General features: G+C 46.9%; 1 protein-coding gene across 2 annotated transcripts; it reads right to left on the bottom strand.

Annotated features, from left to right (window-relative positions):
• Nucleotides 1-3,147: 3,147 nt before the first annotated feature.
• On the bottom strand, nucleotides 3,148-25,458 carry LOC308379702 (ubiquitin carboxyl-terminal hydrolase 22). Of its 2 annotated transcripts, XM_080856952.1 has the most exons (14): nucleotides 25,254-25,458; nucleotides 23,605-23,637; nucleotides 11,968-12,100; nucleotides 9,186-9,299; nucleotides 8,947-9,048; nucleotides 8,178-8,344; nucleotides 7,397-7,544; nucleotides 6,957-7,062; nucleotides 5,635-5,793; nucleotides 5,160-5,286; nucleotides 4,884-4,975; nucleotides 4,064-4,126; nucleotides 3,699-3,848; nucleotides 3,148-3,496 (listed from the first exon to the last, which is right to left on the bottom strand). In XM_080856952.1, exons 1-14 carry the CDS (start codon nucleotides 25,371-25,373, stop codon nucleotides 3,454-3,456), a joined length of 1,557 nt encoding a protein of 518 aa, XP_080713078.1. In that variant the 5' UTR covers nucleotides 25,374-25,458; the 3' UTR covers nucleotides 3,148-3,453. The 2 variants fall into 2 exon arrangements, with proteins under 2 accessions (XP_080713078.1, XP_080713079.1); XM_080856953.1 differs by lacking the exon at nucleotides 23,605-23,637.
• Nucleotides 25,459-25,965: the final 507 nt, after the last annotated feature.

The raw sequence follows: 25,965 nt of genomic DNA, 5'->3' as shown, positions 1-25,965 counted from the left end.
AACTCATGTAACTCAACACTGAGTTCAGATATCGATGTCTAAAGAGCCTACCATTTGTCATTTCTGATGGATATAATATGTATGTATGTAAAAGATGACATAAAATTCAAATCTCAGGAGATATGGCTGAACACTGCAAACAAGAACGGATTTCAAACGTAGGCTACAGATAGGACAGCCAATTCCCCTTTTCTAGGTTCTATTTTAATAGTAGAAAGAGACGGAGTGACCACTTTCAACTCAAGTCTCACCATCCTCCTCTGAAGAAGTAATTCAGGAAGGCAAGTAATGACAGGACCGGGCGATATCACTTCCTCCAAAGCAGTGACAGCACTCTGCTGTACAATCACTCGTGGCCAAGAGCAAATGATGAGCCAGACCCAACAGTAGGGGGCAGTGCTGCTCAAGCCTGTTCATCAAGAATCGCCTTCCCTCTAGAATGGGGGAAATGTCCAATACAACTCTCAAACTCGGGGGTTCGCTTGCGGACGTGGCGCGTGTGTCTGTTTTTGTGTTTGTTTGTGTGTGTGTCTGTGCCTGTGCCTATATGGATTATGTTAAGATTTTGAAAATAGTGCTATTGATCCAAAACACACATCCACTTACCATACTCCTGTACGCAGCGATACCAGCTACAGCAGCATACTGACTTTACACTGCAGAGATGGTCTTCAGGCCAGATGCCGACCCTACCTGACATAGCATCATACAATCAAAATAACGATGGCTGGACGCTGATTGTTATGAACTATGACAGTGACAACTTCCATGACAAGATTTTGACATGGTTATGTTAGTCCTATGAAGCAGGGTTAGCAAAGAAGTCAAGTGTTACCAGCGACTACACAGTCCCATCCCTAACTCTATCACACGCACACGTCTTCCAATACATGAAGCCCCAACCCTGAGATGTATGTATCAGTATGCTGTAATCAGCAGGCTGGAGAGTTATCAGCATACCACCATCACTGGAGATTGTAAAGGAAGCAAACGGTTGGGTACAGCGTGCGTAAAACAGGGTGGGTACATCAAGCGTAAAAAAGGGTGCCGCCGTGAATAGATGTCGTGTCGCCTCCCTGTAACTCCCACGCCCTGTGGCATAGTGCAGCTCAGTGAGTATTAAAGTGATGTAGACTTGGATTATTCAGCACAGATCAGTGTCCATACTTTCTCCAAGCTCTCATATCATAACTCTGCTATGTGAATTGACTGGTGGGGTGGAGAGGAGGGCCTAAGCTCCTGGGGAAGGGTGGGGTGGAGAGGAGAGTCTGGGGAAGGGTGGGGTGGAGAGGAGAGTCTGAGGGGAAGGGTGGTGTGGAGAGGAGAGGAGAGTCTGAGGGGAAGGGTGGAGTGGAGAGGAGAGTCTGAGGGGAAGGGGGGTGTGGAGAGGAGAGGAGAGTCTGAGGGGAAGGGTGGAGTGGAGAGGAGAGTCTGGGGAAGGGTGGTGTGGGGAGGAGAGGAGAGTCTGAGGGGAAGGGAGGAGAGGAGAGTCTGAGGAGGAGAGTCTGAGGGGAAGGGAGGAGAGGAGAGTCTGAGGAGGAGAGTCTGAGGGGAGGGGTGGTGTGGGGAGGAGTGGAGAGTCTGGGGGGAAGGATGGAGAGGAGAGTAGAGTCTGAGGAGGAGTGTCTGAGGGGAAGGGTGGTGTGGGGAGGAGTGGAGAGTCTGGGGGGAAGGATGGAGAGGAGAGTAGAGTCTGAGGAGGAGAGTCTGAGGGGAGGGGTGGTGTGGAGAGGAGTGGAGAGTCTGGGGGGAAGGATGGAGAGGAGAGTAGAGTCTGAGGAGGAGAGTCTGAGGGGAGGGGTGGTGTGGAGAGGAGAGGAGAGTCTGAGGGGAAGGGTGGGGAGGAGAGTCTGAGGGGAGGGGTGGTGTGGAGAGGAGAGGAGAGTCTGAGGGGAAGGGTGGTGTGGAGAGGAGAGGAGAGTCTGAGCTCCTGGGAGCGGTGGGTCTAATCTGAGGATAAGCCCTGTGGTCCTGACAAGCTTTTTCTCTGAGAGCGTTCAGTGTGTCTGATCCCAGACCTGCAGAACCATCACAGAGTCGCAGCCTGGTTACCCTGGGAGACCGTTACCCTGGGAGACCGTGACGCGTGAAGGAGTGTTTCAGCGCAGCCTCGTAACCCTGGGAGACCGTGGCGTGTGAAGGAGTGCTTGAGCGCAGGTATAGGGTTAGAGAAGAAAGAGTGAGAGAACACGACAAAAAGAGAGCGAGAGCAGAAAAGAGAGAGACAGAATGGCAGGGCAGGGGTGACGACATAGTTGGGAACACAGTTGATCGTTGCCTGCAGAACACACTAGTCCCAGTTATACAGTATATACTGCTGACAAGCTCCTTGCGTCCATTTAATAATCATTAGAACAGCCAGAACATTTCACAACCAACACAATGACTCCCCTTTTCCCTCCCGCGCAGTCTCTTGCAGCTAGGACACACTGGCCCTCGCTCGCCGCAGTCCAATAAAAATATCAAAAACCAAAAATGACAAAAAAAAAACAAGACAATGACCTGAAGACCTGCCATGGACAGAGACAGACAAGTAAAAAAAGGTAACAAAACAAAAACAAAACAAAAAAGGTCCAGGCCCATCTTAGTTTTTTTTCGTTGCCATGGCAGTGTTGCCCTGGTTCGGCCAATCAGCTGGCCTCTCTCTCACAGTCCTCCCACTTACTCGTTGTCCACAAAAAAAAAAAAGAAAAAGAAATGTGCTAAAAGTCATACAGTATTCCAAAACTAAACTTCACAAACAGGCATCATAATCACTGGTCATATTCTCTTTTTAAAGTTGTTGAGTTCATTAATACCTTTCTGTTCCGTCATCCTCGCTGGTCGTCTTACTCAGTTCCACAAGAGGAACAGTGCCCCCCCCCCCCCCCCCACCCCTAATGCTAGGTCAACAAGAAAAAGAGCACCATGGAAAAAAAAAAATTATAAAAAAACCTAAAACAACCAAACAGTACAAGAATCAGACAATACTGTAGTTGAAGTTGAGATGTGCCCTCTTCCTCCTCCTCCTCCTCTCTCTACGCATCCCTTCATCTCGGAGGAGAGAAGAAGGGACAGCGAAGGCTCCTCTGGGCCATGTCCGAGACGGCGTTGCCCTCCGCTTCCATCACCGCCTCATCCCTGTTTTTTCGTCTTCTTCCTCGTTTGTCCAAAGCCGTCCCCGTTGTCAAGTAGAAGTGCGTTCAGTGCAGCTGAACGTTTTGCATCTTTTCATGTTTTGTCTCTTTTTTTTTTTCTTGTTTGTTTTTTTTTTAGTTTTATTTATTTGTTTGTTTGTTTATCTGTCCCACTCTTCCTCGCTTGGCGGGGGCTAGAGCAGGTGGGTAGTCAGGTGAGTTTTCAGGTAGAGAGGTGTGTGTTTGCATGTGTCTCACGTGCCAGCGGGTGGCGGCCAGCAGGTGGCGCTAGGGTTGGGTCTGGTCGTGGGTTCTCCAGCAGCAGATGCAGGTAAGGCTACTCGTATTCCAGGAACTGCTTATGGTAAAACAACAAATACCTGGGGGCCAACACACACACACACACACACACACACACACACACACACACACACACACACACACAGAGCAAGAAAAACAAAAATATCACACACACAAAAAAAGAAAAATGAAAATAATAATAATGAATTTTCCACCAGGAATATAGAGACAATCACCATACTATTTTTGTGTGATCAAACGTGGCATGTCTGTGTGGCTCACCCTTCACTGTCCAGCACGTCCTTGATACTGGCTTTGGTGATGATGGCATCGTCACACTTAAACCACTGGTCCCTGTGCTGCCGGATGAAGCTGGTGTAGTGGCCACTCTCCAGTGTGCCCTGGTGGTTCACTACCGCAAACAACGAGTACCTATTGACACACAGACACACACAGACAGACACACACACAGACAGACACACACACAGACAGACACACACACAGACACACAGACACACAGACACACAGACACACAGACACACAGACACACAGACACGCGCAGATATTTAAACCTGGGGTTTCTTTCTGTTCTGCTGCAGATGTGACGGGCCAGAGATTATAAGGAGAAATGGCGGCGTCATACTCACTTATTATCGTTATTTAAGACATCTACTGTCTGCTGATACTGGCCATTCATTCGACTCTCTTTACTAAAAGGGAAACAGAGAGAGAAAAAAAGAGAGACAGAGAAAGAGACAGAGAGAGAAAGAAAAAAAGAAAGAGAGAGTGTGTTCATTAAATATTTTTCATGAAAGAAGAGCATTTCCAACCCTGTGGTGGTCAATTTTTGGTCTATTGTATTGTGCAATGAAACACTGCCACCTAAAAGTAATCATCCTTACAGAAAATAAATATTTTACTCATGATTGCAGAGTGCAGTGAAGTTCATCAGTGCTGTATCATAGAAACAAACAAACAAACAAACGAAGAAACAGGTAAACAAGCAAAGTGTAGCTGAGGGTTTGGGTTCATGTGCCTCTGCTGACTGGCTGTATAGGAACAGTCTTGGACACAAATGACAAAGAAGTCATATTGACATTTTGGGGTTGTCCAACAAATCATCATTTTAAGTCACTCCGATGGATAGTGTTGCAAACAGTGGTATTTTTTTCCGATTATTTCATTTTTAAAATTTTAATTAACTTGTCCATTTGGTTGCCTTGGGTGTACTTTATATTATTTTTGCTTTGCCAAAATGACAGAAGCCACTAGAATGGACACAGTAAAGCTGAACTAGACATGGAGTCTCTCGGACCCAGTAAAGGTGAACTAGCCATGCAGTTAATCAGACAAGGTAAAGGTGAACTACCCATGCAGTTAATCGGACCCAGTAAAGGTGAACTAGCCATGCAGTTAATCGGACCCAGTAAAGCTGAACTAGACATGGAGTCTCTCGGACATACACACCTAGAGGCCATGAAGGGCGTCATGTCCAGCTCGAGCGGGAAAGAGACATAGGTGGTGATCTTCCGCCGTAACTTGGCTGAGTGCTCAAACCGCTGTTCACCAGGACAGAGACAGGGGGTTGTGGAGAGAGATGGGGAGGTTGGGGAGAAACAACAAAAGAGTGCCTATCTGAATGTGTTTCAACACTGAACCGCTCACAACATTATAAAGCACTTCCTATATGGCCACACACACACACACACACACACACACACACAGTTAGACTACCATACTCACCTTGAGGTGGAAACACGCCACAATGGGCAGCTTCTTCATAGTCAGCTGTTTTGTGGACTCCTGGTAACTATGGCAACCACCACACTTGATTTTGGCACTGCTTCCAAGGTGCTCAGGGCGAGTAAACCTGAATTTGGGGGACACACAACACAATATTAATGCAGACCTATTCAATGCAATCACATCTAACCAGAAAACACACACTTCATATCAGTTCTCAGGGTGCCAGCCAGCTCATACGAGACAGAGAGCGAGAAACAGAGAGAAAGAAAGAGATAGAGAGAGACAGAGAGAGAGAGAAAGAAACAGAAACAGAAACAGAGAAAGAGAGAGAGAGAAACAGAGAGAGATAAAGAGAGAGAAACAGAGAGCGAGAGAGAGAGAGAGAGAGAGTTGAAGTTATGGCTGCGTTTCAGCGATGGTAGTGATGAGGAGGACAAACATGGCTGTATGGAGGACTATGGTGGTGGCGCACCTCCGTAGGCAGTCGGTGAGCGTGGTGGAGCCGGTGAGGTGGCTCTCGCCGTTCAGCGTGCTGCTGTCTGTGCCGGGGCTCAGGGGCCAGAAGGGGGTGGAGGAGCCCGGCAGGTCCAGACTGATGTCCCAGAAGGGGTCTATCGTGGTGGAGACACCGCTGCAGGGGCACAGAGCAGGGTTAACACACACACACACAATGTATACACACACACACTCACAGACATGAACATACACACAGACACAAACACACACACACACACACACACACACACACACTCAGACAGACACACACACAGACACACACACACACACACACACAGACACACACACACACACAGACACACACACACAGACAGACACTCACACACAGACACACACTCAGACAGACACACACTCAGACAGACACTCACTCACTCACTCACTCACTCACTCACTCACTCACTCACTCACTCACTCACTCACTCACTCACTCACTCACTCACTCACTCACTCACTCACTCACTCACTCACTCACTCACAGACACACAGACAAGAGGAGGGTGGGCATGATCACCTCTTCTTTGCTATGGTCTTTGGAGACACTTGCTCAATGCTAAGGATACTAATACATGGTTTTCATGGGATGGTCGAATATCGCACATACACGCACACATGTTCACTTTCTTCTTCTTCTTCGGTGTTGCTGCAGGCTGACATGCCCCTCTCTATTCTCTACTCTACCCAAGCCAGCTGACGGGACCGCAGCGATATACGACCATTTCTTTGCATTTTATAGTCCTCAGTCAGTCTATAGGATTGGGATGAGTCATACTGCTATAATGTTTATGGCCAGTAGGGGGAGACAGAGGACAATACACAAGGACGAGCAACACCGTGTAGAAAAGAAGGAAGTAGAGGGAGAGAGATGGGAGGGACAGGGCCAAGGGATGTTGTAACTTTAAGTTAAGTTTACATTTGATGGACTTATAGTTAATTATTTGAATACTGATTTAAGTTAAGTTAAGCTAAAAGGAATTTGTATTGGGATGTATTTAATATGCATAATTGCCAATGTGATTATTATGATTGATTGGTTTAATAATACTGTTGTTCTGACAATGCAGTAAGTTCATATGTAACAACATTTCCCAAAGTGTACAGCGGGTTGCACGTCCAGTTTTACGTTTCCAACGTTTTTCTAGCTTGTAATGTGTGAGTGATAAGTGAGAGATTTCTGCTAGTAAAAGTTCGTTTTTTTACCCAGTTTTGGAACTTCGTTTATTTCCTGCTGGCTAGTGAGATTAATACAACAAGGGATGAGAGAAAGAGAGTTGGACTTACTGGCAGACTTGGCACGTGACGTCCGATTGCAGGCCGCCGGTGAAGATTTGGTCGATGATGCAGTTACAGTGGTTTGGATTGTTGGCCTTCTTGCCGTTGTCATCACCTGGGGGGGATCAAACACAAACGCTCATGTCTGACTGTGAGAACGCAGGAGGACACAACACTTACGCCCTCTTCTAGTCTGCTCTAGTGAAGTGGTGTGTGTGTGTGTGTGTGTGGGCACGCACATGGCAGATGTGTGTGGGTGGGTGTGTGTGTGTGTGTGTGCGTGCACATGGCAGATGTGTGTGGGCACGCACATGGCAGATGTGTGTGGGTGGGTGTGTGTGTGTGTGTGTGCGTGCACATGGCAGATGTGTGTGGGTGCGTGTGTGCGTGCATGTGTGAGCACAAGGCAGATGTGTGTGGTTGTGTGTTTGTGTGTGTGTGTGTGTTACCTTTGCAGTGGCGGTGCAGAACATCCAGCGCGGCGATGAGGAACTCGTGGGCGTCCTGCTGCTCGTAGCCCGCTAGGTGGCGCGCGTGAGTCCACACCAGGTGCAGCAGCCGGAAGGGAATGTGAGGAGAGCGATGCCCAGAGTAAAACTACGACAGACAGAGAGAAGAACAAGGAAGTAGAGAGAGAGAGAAAGAGAGAGAGAGAGAGAGTTCAACAAGTGCTTCAAAAGTCCATCTAAACTTCATCTTAATTCATCTTCAGTTAAGTCAGTTGTCACACATTTCGACAGCATGCGCATTCACAACGCTTGTCACCCCAGCTGTCACAGTGGCAGACTTCAGTCAGAGAGAGACAGAGTGGAGGGGGAGGTGGTGAGAGAAGGATGGAGAGAATAGGGAGGGAGGGGGAGGTGGTGAGAGAAGGAGTGAGAGAAGGAGGCCCATATGGAACGCCCAGCTCATGGCTGCAGAGATGAACAGATGGGTGGATAACAGCTAGCGCTGGACTTGGCGTTTTCAGCTAATTCAGATGAGACTCTACCAGGGGCCAGAGCTAGAGCTGGACGTGCCTGAATAAATGATCATCTGGAGGGGGAAACAGCGTGATCTGCTCTGCACGGTAGCTGCTGTGGTGAACATGGAGCGTGTCGATTCGTAGGTGTGTCAAAATATCATTCATGGTGTGCTTATCAATAACAGATTGTGTGCGTGTGTGTGTGTGTGTGTGTGTGTGTGTGGTGTGTGTGGTGTGTGTGGAGTGAGAAAGACAGCATGTCCTACCTCCTGAAAGAGCTGGGACATCTCACACACCAGACAGGAGTTTGATTGCATCTCGCACTTGTGTCGGTCCGAGAGGAAGAAGTCTCGCAGCAGGGGAGTGTGTGTGAGCGCCTGCACAATGCAGTTCATGAAACAGGTGTTGCCCAGGTTTATTAAGCCCCGTAAACCTGGAAACAAACGATCACACACACACACACACACACACACACACACACAAAACACAGTCCAATTAACAAACACATCAAACATTATACAAGATATATCTGCCATTACTGCCCATCAGCAGGTTGTTTTGTTGATAATGTAATTACAGTGCTCACAATTACCACAGTGTGATAAACAACTTGCATACTTTTCAGGGTACTTTTCTTGCATACTTTTTCAGGGTGGAAGAGTGGAAGTTTAATGAGCAAACAACTGAAACCTCCACTGGGCTGTATTCCCCAGATGATAGAATCATGTAAGATTTGGAAACAGTATGTGAGATGTGAGAGTGAGACAGAGACAGTATGTGAGATGTGAGAGTGGGGCAGAGACAGAGACAGTATGTGAGATATATAGGATGGAAATACAGTGAGAATTACGGTGAGATTGGGAAAGGACAGGAAGATGGGGGAAGGGAAGAGGGAACTGTTTCCTGTAGGCAGTCAGGACGTATAAGAACAGGCAACCTATTTCGTGCCCAAGGCTTAGGCACAGGCTCAGGAGGGAGGCGTCTACTTGATATGTGTGAGGTACCATTGCACTCCATTGCAGCACACACACACACCTATGGTGCAGTTGCTAGTGATTTTCCTTCGCTTTGGATTGTGCCGTAATAACTCCAGCTCTCTCTTTGTGGGCTCCCACGTAGAGTACTTCTCTCCTATACCTGAGAGGGAAGAGAAAGACACAGGTCAGGTCAGGCCAACACACACACACACACACACACACACACACACACACACACACACACACACACACACACACACAAACAAACAACTACATGTCAAGATGTATTGGTCTTACCTTGTAATTTCCAGGCTTTTCTCTGTTCCTCTTTGGCAATCTGTTCCATGTCTTTGTCATATATGTAGTCTTGACAAACAAAGCAGAATATGCCGCCGTATAATAAGTCTATAGCTGCAGAGAGGAGGAGAGAAAGAGAGAAGAGGAGAGAGGAGGGGAGAGGAGGAGAGGAGAGAGGAGGATCAGACATTGATTTTCTGGCACATTCTTCTCTTGCTTCTTCAATGATCCTTCATTTGCCAATCTCTTTTATGTTTTTTTCTCTCCTAATACAAACACTGACAATGTGTGCTTGTGTGCTTGTGTGTGTGTGTGTGTGTGTTTTGACACACGCAAGATTACTTTTCAGGAGATGCTCCTGTGTCATCACCACCAGCTACTCTCTTGTCATGTGCCCTGCATCCTTATTGCCCACAGCAACCATACCTAGGCTCAGTTACCATGGCAACCTAACTACAGCCACCCAGGGCCGTGTGAAAAAAATAACTGAGAGAGAGAGAGTGAGAGAGAGAGAGAGAGAGAGAGAGCGCGAGAGAGAGAGAGAGAGGGAGAGAGCGAGAGGGAGAGGAAGAGGCTGCGAGATGAAGGGAGGGGAGAGGGAACAGTCTGTCTGCATGTGTAGGAGTGAGAAATGAGAGAAGAACACCAGTGAATGATGCAGAGACTAACAGAGACCCAGAGAGTGTGTTCGTGTGTGTGTGTGTGTGTGTGTGTGTGTTCGTGTTCAAGGGTGGGTCGGGAGACCGTTACCAGGAACAGCCACCTAATCAATATGCTCAATAATGAGGAACCAACAGGGAGAAACAAGCCTCTGAATCAATCCTTCACCAACAGGATGCAAATGTACCTCACCCAACACAGGCTAAAATCCCACTGCAATGTGTGTGGGATGTCAACTAAACAGAAATACAGAAACAGAAAGGATTTCTTCCTCTAATTCCTATCCTTGATAATAATCATTATTATTTTACTGTAATCTAAGTATTGTTGAGCTAAATGAAGTAAATAAACTAATGTTAATGTATTTCAGTATTGTGCTGATCACTGCACTCCAACATGTTAGTCATTTCGGCCATTGTGGACTGTCCCTGTGTTACATGAAGCATAAGGGGAGGGGGTGCTACTGACCAAACTCTATCCTGAAGGGGTGTTTTCCACTGTGTGTGTGTGTGTGTGTGTGTGTGTGTGTGTGTGTGTGTGTGTGTATGTGTGTCTGTGGCCACTGTTTTCATCTAGTTAGCACAGGGTAGTTCTAAATACAATGCAAACGTTCAGCACTGGACATGGCGATATGTCACGACAAGGGATGCAAATGATTAATCGACTTTAGATTAATTGTCGATTAAGAGGTTGCTCGATCAAAATGTATTAATCACGATTATTCGCTAGAGGGCGCTAGCGCGAGAGACCGGTTTAAAAAAAAAAAAAAAAATTGTATGTCTGTTTCAAATGCAAGAACTGAGCCAGTCCATAATTAGTCCATTAAAATTAAAGAATGTATTTTGTTGTACCATAAAAAAACTTTTCTGCTTTCTTTTCCTAATGCATAATTACTTGAGGAATGTATAATAGAATATAATAGAATATAATTATCATAATGTAATGTAATATAATAACTCCACTATTTAGCTGATATTTTTAAAGGCCCTATTGAAGCACTGAAACTCAGGTGAAAAACGCCGCTTATCAATTAATCGAAAGTCGATCGATAAGATTATCAACTAATGATTCATTAATTAATCGATAATTTGCATCCCTAGTCACGACCCTCTTCCTAAATCTAAAAACATGGAATAGTGCACCCTGCCGATAGAGAGGTGTGGTTTGCACTGCTCTCAAAAGGAGCTCCTAGATCTTCTACTGAGACATGCGAGACTATTAAGCAGAGCGGGTTTTTTCATCTCACCCTTTGAGGGCTGACATGATCGTGCTTCGACTGAAATGAAGGTTATGCAACATGCTGATGACTACCCTCACAGATGCACTGCAGCAAAGCACAGCACAGCACAGCACAGCACAAGCACAAGCACAGCACAGCACAGCACTGCACTGCACTGCACTGCACTGCACTGCACTGCACAGCTCAGAGAGCAGGCCTTCTTTAAGCAGTTAGCCTTAACAGTGGGACGGCTTGCACAGACCCTAAAGAAATCACTTCTAGCGAAGCTTAGATATGTGGTCGGACTCGACTGGAAAATTATTATTGACTATTGAAAGCAGATGGTATATGTATGGAAAGACCTGTCAATTTTGTGCTAAATGCCAAAATGGGGTAAATGTTAGATGTGGTAAAAGTCTGAAACATTTATTAAAACATTTATTACCAACTTCTGTTGGAAGCGTGGGGCCCTGTTTTTGGGCAGGGCGAGTCTCCGAATAAAAAAAAAACAAACAAACAGCTTTTATACTAGTCAGTGATAACACGACTTGTTTTCAGTGGAACGTTGCCGTTGGCAGTGAGGCCAGTTGGTGCAAGACCTGGACACGATGAGGCTCAAGGACACACATGATGGAGCTTGTTTTCCAAAACTCAATGTGTGAAGTTTAGACCCAGACAGGGAGGTAATGGGAGAAGCCCCTGCACCATGCAAACAACTTACCTCTCAACCGCAGAGTGGTTATGTGTGTGTGTGTGTGTGTGTGTGTGTGTGTGTGTGTGTGTGTGTGTGTGTGTGTGTGTGTGTGTGTGTGTGTGGTGGCAGAGAGCACAGAGTGTTCCAGACTAGAACCTTACCTAGGTTGTGTTGTTTGTTTTTGCCATGCTCGTGGATGTGTTTCTTACCTAGGTTGTGTCGTTTGTTTTTGGCATGCTCGTGGATGTGTTTCTTGGCGAAGCAGCCGAAGAACACGCAGTAGAGACAGGAGTGCAGGCGGTTCAGGTGCGCGCCGCACATGTGACAGATACATGACTTGGCCTGGGGAAGACACACAGACACAGAGAGAGAGAGAGAGAGAGAGAGAGAGAGGAAGAGGAGAGAGAGGAAGAGGAGAGAGAGGAAGAGGAGAGAGGTTAGATGACAAGCTGGCTCGGGTCAGACGGACGCAGACGGACACGGGCCGTTCATCTGGGCTGGACATGACTGCAGGGAGGAGGAAAAACAGTCTCAACATGTCAGAGGGGAGAAGGGCCAATCGTTCCCCAGTGTATCGCTGATGTAACACCAAAAAGAGGCTCCGTGTGTGTGAGTCTGTGTGTGTGTGTGTGTCTGTGTGTGTGTGTGTGTGTGTCTGTGTGTGTGTGTGTGTGTGTGTACCTCAGAGCTGTGTTATGTAGCTTGAGCAAGGAGTGAGGAAGTGAGCATTAGTGAGGCAGTGTGTCTGGCTTGGTTAAGCGGAGGGAAAAAATACTGGATTTAGAAACAGGATGACATCATACAATTACCAAATGAAGATGAAAATACCAATATGGAATCAGTTTAGAATAAAACGTTTTCATAATTGAAAGTAATCCGCTCCGTAACATTTGAACAGTTATTTGCCCTCAACACTAATCACAGCCACTAGGCTGGATGACTCATCCGTAATCACATTTGAGCTGCTGTATTTCAGTTCACCACTCTGACCACCAGAGGTCAGTCAAACAGATGTGTGCTGTGCGCCAACATGCAGTGGTTACCATGAAAACAGACACGATGAAGATGCATCTCCTCCAATAAGTGAATATTTCAAGTTGATCCCAAATGATATGTTGCCCGCCAACTCAGGGGACATTTTCCACTTTTCTCTCTCCGTACTGCACTAGTGTTTGATGACAGGCCTGATACCTGTAGTGAGAGCTACAGTGGCTCAGTTGTGTCAAATCACTAACACTATTCTGCTTAATAAACAGGAACACCTGCGCTTAGGAAAGCAGTAGGATCAAGCAGGCCACAGGAAGTACATTTTAACTGCTTGCTATATGATCAGCTGGTTGTTTGCATTAGAATGAGGTCGATTGCAAAATCTCTCTCAGGCAGACCAACACACGGAGTGTGTAGGAAAGAGAGAGAGAGGGAGAAGATAGTGGATCCACTCACAGTCCCTAAGAAAGAGGAAGATAGAAAAGAGGAAGAGAGAAAGGAGAAATTCCTCCAGCTTATTCCTCATGGCCTGACACCAGTCAATCATTATCAAAATACTCTCATTCTAAAGCAATACACACACACACACACACACACACACACACACACACACACACACAAACACACACACACACACGTAAGGCTTCCTGATGACACACAGGACTTGAAAAAGATGACACGCTCCTTCCTCTCACATTCAGGCCGTATTTTCACCTCAGAAAGTGAACTTTCCACAGGTATGAATGCGAACACCTTACCGTAACCCACACACTGGTCCCACCCCTGGTGCTGTGCGCAGGGCTGTACTACTCAAACTAGGCCTGTGTGAACTCCACCTGCCTCTCCCTCTCCAGAGAACCGTGTACCTCAGCCAATAATCAGTGTGTGTGTGTGTGTGTGTGTGTGTGTGTGTGTGTGTGTGTGTGTGTGTGTGTGTGTGTGTGTGTGTGTGTGTGTGTCTGAAACTGCCAATAGTCAATGAGGCACTAGGCTGCCCTTGGGATGCTCGCCATTAGTGACTGGGGTGGATCCAAATGAGTTCTGCAGTGGCCTGTGGCGTTATGTTTATCAACCTATACAAAGCCAGACTGCTGTTCATATACTGACCAGCAGAGGGAGTGCCGGGGTGGCACCCACACTAGTTCATTTAAGAATAATGTGTGGCAGAGATAGACACAGACAGACAGCCAGCCAGCCAGCCAGACAGACGGCATGTGTACAGTGTGCGAGGTACTAAATATGCACGTGTGTGTATGTGTGTGTTTGTGTGAAAAAGTGATGAGCAAGCAATGATCACAGACTGACGCTGTGGGCCCTAAGCTTTGTTTACATTCAGTCAGGCTTAGGGGTGACAGCAGTGTGTGTGTGTGTGTGTGTGTGTGTGTGTGTGTGTGTGTGTGTGTGTGTGTGTGTGTGTGTGTGTGTCAGGCACAGTGGGCAAATAGACTGCCTTGTGCACACCAGTGCCCCCATCACTCTCGGTTCTGTGGAGAGGCCTGGCTCTGCCCGCCTACTGCTTAGTGTTCGCTGTGATTACAGTCTGGGAACTCTATCGGCGGGATCTCACTCGGAGTGGCCTCCAATCAGCCACCATTGTGGGTGGCTAAGTGCAGTGACGTTGAGGTGAAAACACGTTTGAAATGTAGTTACAACAATGGCGGCCTTGCCTGAGCTAGACAAATTGATACAAACAGTAGTAGCAACGCACAGGGTTCAGGAAAAGGCGAATACACCATCTTGCAGCGTTAGTGGTGAAGTCCGACGTACAGCAACCCCATCTTGGTCAAGGCCGACTGGCTAAAGGCTGGTCCAGTCCAGTGGTTTCAAAATCAACCCCTAAATCTACGCCATTGTGATGCAATGACTGGTGCAATGACTGTGAACGATCCCCAGTGGAACGTGGCCAGACCCTAGCTGCTCAGGAAGTCAATTCAGGGCTGGTTAAACCAGGCTAGGAGGGATGGATGGAGGGATGGATGGAGGGATGCAGAAACCATATATTGGGTACCCTGAGAGACGCACGAAGCTGCGTTAATGAAAGTAGTAGCGTGATGCACAGGAGGGATTTGAACTTCCGTGCTTTTGTAGTTGGGTTGCGTGTGTGTGTGTGTGTGTGTGTAGTTGTGTGTGTGGGGGTATATTTGTAGTAGTGTGTTGTGTGTGTGTGTGTGTGTGTAGTTGTGTGTGTGGGTGTATATTTGTAGTAGTGTGTTGTGTGTGTGCGTGTGTGTGCCAGCGTCTACCTCTCCTGCAATGCAGCAAGCCTTGAGTGAAAAAAAAATCAGGCCTTTCCAGTGCGTCAGTCTTTCTGTCTCTTCGGTGTATGCGAGTACCCTGTATCCCTTGAACATGAAAAATATACTCTCATCATCTTTTGACATGTCCTCAGACATAAAAAAGATCTCTTTCAAATCCCAAAGTATTGTAGTTCCCCAATGCTGTCTATAGGCTGTGTGTACAGTTAGTTGATATCTATTAGACAAAAACAGAACAACAGAGTATGTGTTAGTGTGTGTGTGTGTGTGTGATAAGCCAGAAGCGCTTTCATAATGACAGGCATGCAGAGGTAGTATGCTTGAAGCTCTCCACATCCGGGGTGACTCACAGACTCAGGCCTACACGCACCGCTGCTTCATAAGCTATTTACTTCAGCCCTTCAGTGTGTGTGTGTGTGTGTGTGTGTGTGTGTGTGTGTGTGTGTGTGTGTGTGTGTGTGTGTGTGTGTGTTTGGGGGGGCGGGGGGCGGTTGAAGAATGATGCATAGGATTCCAATAATTAACACTAGAGATGCCTTATGCGTTGACACACACACACACACACACACACACACACAGCTGATTTATACATAACACATCTCCGTGAGGGGCGTAAACATCTGTCTATGTGGGGGAGTGAATGAACCTGAGCATGTCCGCATTACAGGAGTGGTTACCTGGGAGGAGGACTGCACACGGACATGTAGACTAGAAGTATGGTTCCGTGTATGGACTGCACTGTGAAGACCTACAGATGCATGCATGTGTAAAGATGAGTGTTGATAGGATGCCTGCAGTAAGTGGGTCTCTGTGATGGATGACTTATTAATGTGCGCTGTCTGCTTCACGTCGTGCCCCTCCCCCTCAATCAGACCAAACCCTGCCGTGTCACAAGAGGACCTATGGGTACGGCTGGATGGCTGGAGAAGTGGCTATTCGGAGTCAGAGAGAGAGGGAGAGAGAGAGAGAAAGAGAGAGAGAAGAAAAAAAAAAGAGAGTGAGAAAAATAAGACAAGACAGACAGAAAAGAAACAGAGATGGAAAAATCTCACATAAGTAAATACCTGCAAGCTTTAACATCACGTGGGGAGGGAGGGAGGGAGAGAGAAAGAGAAAGAGAGAGAGAGAGAGAGAGAGAGGATGAAGAGCGAGGAAGAGAGAGAGAGACTACACTGTCAGTATTAGGCAAAAATCCAGAAAAACACAACATCACTGCAGATGGCAAAAGGGGGTAGGAAAGACCACAACAAAAGGCATGTTACACACACACACACACACACACACAAAGTCACATGATGCCCATGAAAACACCCCCTACTGTGTCCAGCACCTGTCTGTCAGAGACGACCCGTTAGAGCACAGCCTCTCAGCCAATCCCCATGCTGCCTCAAATATCAAACATTGCACAGCACACACATAGGAGTGTGGTTTGGACTACAACTGACAGAGAGAGAGAGAGAGAGAGAGAGAGACACACACACACACACACACACACACACACACACACACACACACACACACACACACACACACAAAATCAGGGCTGCTTGTTGTTGCCCCTGGAGGAGGCTAAGTGATGTCTCATTTGGCAGATGGCTCTGATGTGGCGCTGGCGCTGGACAGATGCGTGTGTGTGTGTGTGTGTGTGTGTGAGTGTGCGCACTCTCCTCGCCACAATAGCCAGCAAGGGGGAGGGGCGTGTGTGAATGTATGGACAATCCAGGAGGACAAAGACCTCAACCAAAACACACTCCCTGACACAAACACACACACGCACACGCACACGCACGCACACACACACACACACACACATATATATGAACGTGCACACACTCCCAAGCTCATTATGTCATAGGGGGAATACTTCAAGCTTTGAAAGGTTAGGTTTATCACAGCTAATTGGTATTCAGTGCAGGCAGAAGTGAGCAGGAAACAATATGAATATACTGGCAGCAGAGGAATGGGAGAAAGCCCCTCCTCTCCTCTCCTCACCATTCCCCTCCCCTCCCCTCCCCTCCCCTCCCCTCCCCTACCCTCCCCTCCCCTCCCCTCCCCACCTGCCTCAGAGGCGTATGACTCCTTCATCCCGTCTACCATGGGCTTGCTCCCCCTCTCATCTCTTTTCATCCAGAAAGCGCTCTCTGCATTAAACCAATGTCATCTTCTTTGAGACCGCTAAGCCAAGCTTCCGCACGCAGTGATCTGCTCATTCACTTTGATCCACTGCAATCTTCATCTTCCTGGGCTGTTGAAGGGTGTGTGTGTGTGTGTGTTTGTGTGTGACAGAGGTGACCATCTGATCTGGTGGCCAGATTTAAATGTAAAACTATCCCCCAAACACACACAAACACACGCTCCGTTCCTTGCTTCAGTACGCTGCTCATGAATATTCCACTCAGCACTGCCTTCTCAGCCATAAATTATGCATGCACTAAAGCAGCACAAAGCTCCCACAATCCTTTGGGAGAGCATGCATGCTTCCTGGCCTCAAATACACATGTGTGGGTACACACACACACACACACACACACACACACACACAGAATACAGAGCTGACTAGGAACGACTTCTAAAGATGCTGATTAGCTTCACATGAATCACATTGTATGAAAACACACACACACACACACACACACACACACACACACACACACACACACTATAGGCCTACCACCCAACAACTCTTGCATTCTGCCTTGTTATGTCTGTGAATCAACGTGTTCATGTGCAGATAACTGGAGATGCTGCTTCCTGGTCATGGCTGCTCACACAGCCTTGCTGGGACTGAAAAACCTGTGTGAGCGCGCTCTTAAAAACACAAGTCAGACAATCCAACGCTACATTCCAGAAAAACTGCCACCTAGCTGGTTTAGAAAAAAATAAATTTCTTCTGAATCAGACATGGGCATGACAAAATAATGGGCACCTATCGATACTGTCGCAGGCCACCAACTTCAACAAGCACTCCTCGAGAAAGAAGAGAAGCGAAGCGAAAGAGAGAACTTAAGGGCTAAAAGACAGGAGACGTTTTTAACTAATTAGCTGCTCGTTTACAGTTCGTTAGAGAGGTGCTGGGAGGAGGAAGCAGCCTGTGGGCTAAGGGAAGTCATTTGCGTTCGTTTTACACCGACCATTCTAATGGGCCAATTTTCAACTGTACTGTACCGCAACTATCAGGCAGCGATTAAAGAAGCTTGTGTGTGTGTCTGTTTTGTACAACAGCATTAAGAAAAGGCACACCGAGCACATATATTCCAATAAAGTATCTCTCTCTCTATCCATCCATCCATCCATGTATTTAGCTCTCCATCTCTCTTTCTAGCTCTCCATCTCTCTGCATATCTCTATGGGTACAGCTCGCTCTGCATCGCTCTAGCTCTCCATCTCTCTATCTTTCCATCCATCTCTCTTTCTATCTATCCATCTCTCTCACTCTATCTATCCATCTCTCTTTCTATCTATCCATCTCTCTATCTATCTATCCATCTCTCTCACTCTATCTTTCCATCCATCTCTCTTTCTATCTATCCATCTCTCTCACTCTATCTTTCCATCCATCTCTCTCACTCTATCTATCCATCCATCTGAATTAGATTATGGCTCTAAGCATGTCCTTGCTATTAGTGCTTTCCCACTGCAGTATTCAGAACTACTGGTGGTATTATGATAACGGTGCACGACAAAGGGATGGATGAGGTCGCCTGTGCACACACTCACACTCACATGGATGAGCTCTTCTGCGGAGTGTGACCCAACTTCACCTGGGCTTCAGTGGAGGGCCACTCCTTGCCTTAGCGATCCACTGCTGCCATGACAACCACACACGCTGTAGGCCTATTCTCTCTGTAGCTTTCGGGGTGCCGTGTTAAACTGACTGCTCTCTGGGCCATCTGGTGGCGTGTTAAACTGGCTGACTGCTTTCTGCTTCGGGATTGGTCTAAAGTCAGGTGTGTGGAACAGCTCTATAAGTCTATAAACCATCTTTTGGAAACACCATTCATCTCCAGCATTATCCACATCCATCCATCCATCCATCCATCCATTTTCTTGGGCGTATGAAAGCTGTGTGATGAAATCAACTGTTAGCTGGGTTCCTGACACAGCTCAGGGAACCAATGAAAGCTCTCAAAAACTTTACTCACAAACCACGCCTTTAAAAATGTCAGCACATACTCAGACACAAACACTGTTTACACATTTCAGATACTCAACCTACGCCCCCACCCCACCCCCGCATGTCTACTATGAAGTACACCCAAAAGTTAGTATCACCAAAGGCACTGTGTCTTACGTAGTGCAACAGACTGCTGCTGCTGCCTGCAACAGATAAGGCAGAGGCATCAGTGTCTGGCTGATGGTCTGCTGGAGTCAGCGAGTCGGGCTGCGTGGTCAGAGTGCTTGGGGAACAACATTTCCAGACAGCTCATGTTAAAATTCCAGAGAATGTTAAGTTAGCATCCCCCACACTCTCACCCTGTCTCACACACACACACACACACACACACACACACACAGGACTTTTACAGCCAGAGGTCCCAGAGGTTGAAACCTTGCATTGCTCCAGACCCTTGAAGCTGGCCACAGACAGTACATGCCACAGCTGAGCAGCTGACATGGGAGGCTAGGGGGGCATACTGTCTTTTTTAGGGTGACAGAGTGCCTATCATCCCTGTAGTCATCTGAGCGACATGCTTACAACGGCAGGTGGAGAGGCACGCACGCACACACACACACACACACACACACACACACACACACACACACACACACCCACACCCACGCACATCTAATACAAAGCCTCCTTGAGTTCTGAGAGGAAGTACATTCCTGCTCTGGCGAAATCTCTTCTCCTGACTCTGGATTTCCTGGAAATAAAACCACAGCCCACTCACACACACTCAGTTACACACACACATAGACAGAACCCCCCCCCCCCACACACACACACACACACACACACACACACACACACACACACACACACACACACACACACACAGATTGAAGGAAGGACAAGAGACTTGTTAGATCATGCTGACTATGTATGAGTATTATTAAACACATGCATAGACCTCACATGTGCATGTTAAGACACTTTTGTGTTTTAGTTGTGTTTCCTGAATGGCAAAAGGCCAGTGGAGCTCAGAGCTGACCTTACAGCAAGGTACCGGGTCCAACCACTGCAGCTGCTTACAGCAGGGTCCTGGGTCCAACTACTGCAGCTGCTTACAGCAGGGTACCGGGTCCGACCACTGCAGCAGAGTACTGGGTCCAGCCACTGTAGCTGACCTTACTGCAGGGTACCGGGTCCGACCACTGCAGCTGCTTACAGCAGGGTACCGGGTCCGACCACTGCAGATGCTTACAGCAGGGTACTGGGTCAAGACACTGCAGCTGCTTACAGCAGGGTACTGGGCCCAACCACTGCAGCTGACCTTACTGCAGGGTACGGGGTCCAGCCACTGCAGCAGGGTACCGGGTCCAGCCACTGCAGCAGGGTACCGGGTCCAGCCACTGCAGCAGGGTACCGGGTCCAGCCACTGTAGCTGCTTACAGCAGGGTACCGGGTCCAGCCACTGCAGCAGGGTACTGGGCCCAACTACTGCAGATGCTTACCAAAAGGCTCTCCTGATGAACTGGCACCAAACATAATAACCCTTACAACAACACTGGACCCACATTTGTTCAGGGAAGAGAGGACCAAACTGATAGGAGAGAGAGAGAGAGAGAGAGAGAGAGAGAGAGAGAGAGAGAGAGAGAGAGAGAGAGAGACAGACAGACAGACAGACAGGCAGACAGGCAGACAGGCAGACACCCAGTGGCTTTGCAAGAGGCCATTGCAGATCATGTGATGGTCAACCTGCATTCCTTCTGCAAACCACAAAACAGGACTGAGCACAGACACACACACTGTTCCCAACTGCACAAGAGAGCACATAATCAGAGAACACCGAAACACAGCTCATACCATTACAGAGCTCTTTCTCTTTCTTTCCATCTTATTTCTTCCTTTCTCTCTAACTCACACACACACACACACACACACACACACACACACACACACACACACACACACACACAACTGAATGAAAACTGAATAAGCTAATTGTGATAAGAGGTATGACAGGAAATAGTTCTTTCTTAAGCCAGCCAATCAACAGAAGACACTGACATTTTTCTGTGTTTTTGTTTTATTTTTTCTAGAACCTTCTAGTCTGGAGGTAAATGTATTTAACCCCCCAAATCATGTTAGCCCGTGTTTAAGATCTAAATCATAATCAGGCATGAAGATAACCTTTTTCTGTGCTGTGATAAGTCTCTATAACTTTTAATACCCCGTGACTTGTTTAGGAGTACCTGGAAAAACAAGCAGACATTTTGTTTTCTGCCTGGCACTACCAGAGCAGGGGCGTCCCTCTCTACCTTAAAGAAGCTCTTGAAGACCCAACTCTTCAGAGAGCACCTCCCTTCCTACTTGCACTTCTACTTGTACTTAACTTGCACTTACAGCAGTTACATTCCTACACTTTCTTTCTATTTCTTATGTATAATAGGATTTATTCTTACACTAGGGCTCTATTGCTCGTAGCTTGACTGTTCTCTCCCTAGTACGTCGATTTGGTCAAAAGCTAAAGCTAAATGACTAAATGTAATGTATGTATTCTTTCGTTAAAAAGACGATTTCAGGCTAAGATGTGGTCGATTGGCTGTGTGTTTATCAGGTGACCAATAGTGAGTGCGCGGTTTCAGCTCCTTTCCACTCACCAGCCTGACTTCTCTCATGCCTGAACACCAGCACTCTTGACGTGTTGTGTGGAAACAAGCCTTGGTTTTTTTCTCAGAGAGCACAGGGTTTCCACTGATTACCCAGCAATCACCTGAACCCACACACTGCACTCAGATGGGGAGGATACGTTGAGCACACGCTTTAAGCAGACTTGCTGGCAGGGTTCACGAGTAGGGAGCTAGAACACAGAGGATCTGGTTCACGGCTAGTGAGCTAGAACCCAGAGGATCTGGTTCACGGATAGTGAGCTAGAACCCAGAGGATCTGGTTCACGAGTAGGGAGCTAGAACCCAGAGGATCTGGTTAACGAGTAGTGAGCTAGAACCCAGAGGATCTGGTTCACGAGTAGTGAGCTAGAACCCAGAGGATCTGGTTCACGAGTAGTGAGCTAGAACCTAGAAGATCTGGTTCACGAGTAGCGAGTTAGAACCCAGAGGATCTGGACCTGATGGGCGCAGTCCCAAGTTCAGAATAGACGGAACTGGCTCACGAGGAAAGGAGGCCCCCGGCAACTCGGGAGAATTCCGAGAGACTTTTAATTATGACTTGAGAGAGGCTCGGATCTGTCTGTGTTAATTATGTCAGCCTTTTCGCCGTGTCTGTGACTGCCAGTGAACTGTCTGCAATGCATGATTGTTTTAGAATAAAACTGCCATGTTGGTATTGGGCTATGAGCTCTCATTTAGGGACACACTTACTTTAATGATCCCCCTCGCTTGGCCGTGAGAGCGACATCTTCAAGCACACTGCGAGTCTGCTAACATGGCAAGCGAAGCAGCTGGCATATTGCTTTGACTTCCACAGTCTACATGTCATCATTTCTGATGAAGCATGAACGACAAGCAGTGGAAATCGTGGAAGAGCAGGGCTAGGCACAAACATCTATCCAGAGCTTTTGATTGGGTCTCCTGCTTTGTCCTACAAACCAATCAATCGTCAAGATGTAGCATGCTAAAATGTGTGCAGTTCTCACATAAGCTGTCAGTTACGTGAGCAACTATTTTAAATGAGCTGTGGCCAACCTTGTAGAAATCACATACGGCCGTCTGTTAGGAGCATTTGCAGGTAGTTGCCTTGGAGACCTGTTTGATGCCCACACACATACCTGACTGGCTGACGAGGTTAGCTGGGAGATGAATGCAGCCCTCTATGAAGAGAGGAATCTGTGGGAGACCCTGTGGTGCTTTAGCCAGTATGCTCTGCTTGGTCTTATCTCCACTAACAATAGCCATGTAGGGAAGTAGAAGTAGCTTAGGAAGCTCTGCTTATCTTCATTACTAAACATACATTCTGTGAAGTTTGATTGCACACCACTCAAATAGGACTATGATACAGGTCATTGATAGAGGGTAGATGCAAATCAGATACAGAAGACTTCAGTTAACCATCCTCCGTAATTTTTTTGTTCATATGAACGTACGTGCATGTCGTGGTGCGAGATTGGGGGTGTGTCTCAAGATGAAAGGTGCTGGAAAACTCCCCAAAAAAAAACAAATACATAAACCTTGGGTGGCCCGCCCTTCAGACAGACAGCATAGTTTGAATGCGGCTACACAAACTGTGTTTGTCTTTCCACCGCCACTAGGAACAGTCAGTATTACCTGGTCTTAATTACAGTTAACATGTTCACAAATCCTTCTACACAAACAACTATCTATGTCAATATATGTTGAAGGCCTTCGCTGGTTATGTAGTAAGACAGGGCTTTGCATGAAATTGGGTAGGAGGGAAGAGGGAAAGGGGGAAGAAAGAGAATGTTTGTCTGGCCTTTTCAGATCACCGCTACAGTTGTCAGTGCATATGGGGGTTGAACTCACCAGTGCTGTCCATCCGGCATCATTCTGAAGAACCTAGCCCATCAACAACGAAATAAAAATGTGTGACACATTTAAGATGTGCTGGGCTTGCTTGTGACAAAGTATGACATACTTATAAGTGGAAAAACATGAAGACTGTTATAATTAATGGCAAAACATTCAGAGGACCCAGAGTCTATTGGACCCTTACATGTGAAACAACATGACACAACTATGGCTCGGCACTCAAGTCAAGTCGGTGAGACGATTTAGAAGCGCTCCCTTGCATGTGAACAGAATTGCCATCATTACAATTCCCTGAAATTGCACAGGAGGAAACAGCCACATACTGGACGAGCGCGACAGCTAACCAAGGATTATGTCATAGTGCGGGGGTGGTTTAAGCGCAGATGGCGAAACAAAGTGAAGTGTGTTGTTCTCGCCGCTGCGTTCAAACACGAGGTGAATGGGGGGAAAAGGGTGCATGTTATCCCTCAACAATGCAGACTGGGCGATCATGGGACACATAATAACTGTGGACACATAATTACTTTCTCAGTCACCTCCGGTGTTATGGATGTAATTTCACTACGTTAGATACAATACGGCATCACATCAATGAAGAAAATATGGGCGTTGTAGTTAACGTTAGCTTGGCGCCTCTGTGCCTGAAGCAAATGTCAATTCACAGTCCCTCTTTCACGGATCCGAGCAGTAGTAAATGGACACAAGACACGTTTAATTTATGCTTACGTAATGATATGGAATGTAGCAGGATATTGTATTAAAATAACCGGTTTGAAGAGTGAAAAAACCCATGCACCAGTGACTCAAAACGGCCCGATTACAGGGATTCTTCCTATTCACAAAGCGCAGCTCGTGAGCCTTGCTATCCGGTTAGCTATTATTAGCTATGTTTTAAGGTGTATGGGTCGTTGTGAATGCGAGATGAAAATCAACGTACGTGTAATAATATACCTATATTGTAGGCTCCCTGTTTTCTACATCTTTGGGTGCAATAAAGCAAGCTATCAGGATGTTCACTTGATTCGGCAAACTAACGCCAGTGTTTCCTTTCATGTTTCATCTGCATCCTGGGCAGCGTAGGCACCAACATGCAACAAACTCGGCAACACTGCAATCCTACAACATAGCTAGCTGCTGCTGCGAAGCAATGAAAGATGCCGTCCCTGGGACCCAACCAATTAGCCTAAATGTTCCTCGAGCTTGCGCTTACCACCTAGCTATATGCCTTCAGTTTAATAGATGATGCACAGCCTTTGATTACTAACCTAGCTATGAATAGCAAGCTAACGTTAACCTGCTCTGGCATGATCTTAAGCTCAGCACCTCTGCTTTCTACTGGCCAGCAGTGTCCTTGTATTCACAGTAACCGTTTCCAGTTCGGGCTCACCAGTGGTTGCACCAGCTAGCCATTTGGCTAACGAGAGAAGACTGCATTGAGACAGACATTGAATAGGACCGAGTCATTCTTGCATTTGGGTGTACATGTGGAGTGCTTCAAACTGTGTGGGGCGTCGTTTGTAACGTCTGTATGTACCGTTAGATATTTCCTATCCCCTTATAGCTAGATAGATTTGGTAACTTAGCTAGCTAGCTTACATAGCTAGCTAACGTTAATGGTATTCCAGCCAGTTTATATGTTTTACCTTGCGTCTTCTCGTTTCAGCAGTCCCACTCCATACAAAGCACTGATATATGACTCGTAGATTTTGCTTCCAATTGTCCACTTTAAAACCGTTCACATGAGAACACCCGGCCGGACTCATGACAAAAACAACATTCGGTTTTGTGTTTTAAATGATGAAACGTGTCCGTGAGAATTAACGTTAGCCAACTAGCAAGCTAGGTGTCCAGAATGGTTTCCGATTCAAAACGAAGAAACCATTGAGATATCCAGGAGGAAATACGAGCATCGGAAGCGTGTGCTCCCTTTAGTTGTTTCTTTATCCTTCCAACTAAAAATACCTGCCTCGGTTGGGCAAATTGGCTACGGCGTTAGCCCTAGCTTACGTTAGCTGGCTTCCACAGTACTTCCACTCAACAGATTTTTTTTAATGGTCGGTACAGGCACAGAGAACCGAAAGTCCCGCCCACTCACTGGATCTGACATTAGCCTGTGCTTAGACTTCTAAATTGGAAAGGAAGAGGAAATAACATGATTTGAGAGAGGGCAGGAAATACAAAATAGCGTAGTCAGTTAAAGGATGGTTTGAATTTTGTGTGGTGGTGTTCAATTAATAGATTAGTAAACTACACAACTCAGGAGTCCTGAGTCAGGACAACGCACAGAGCGTTGACCAATAAAGCTTGATGCCACATTTCCGGTTAGTTTTAATTGGTCCTAAGGTTATTTGCGTT

Source organism: Sprattus sprattus, assembly GCF_963457725.1.
Source record: "Sprattus sprattus genome assembly, chromosome: 18".
Classification (NCBI taxonomy): Eukaryota; Metazoa; Chordata; class Actinopteri; order Clupeiformes; family Clupeidae; genus Sprattus; species Sprattus sprattus.
Note: the sequence above shows the minus strand (reverse complement) of the source record. Positions and strands in the feature narration are given on the sequence as shown.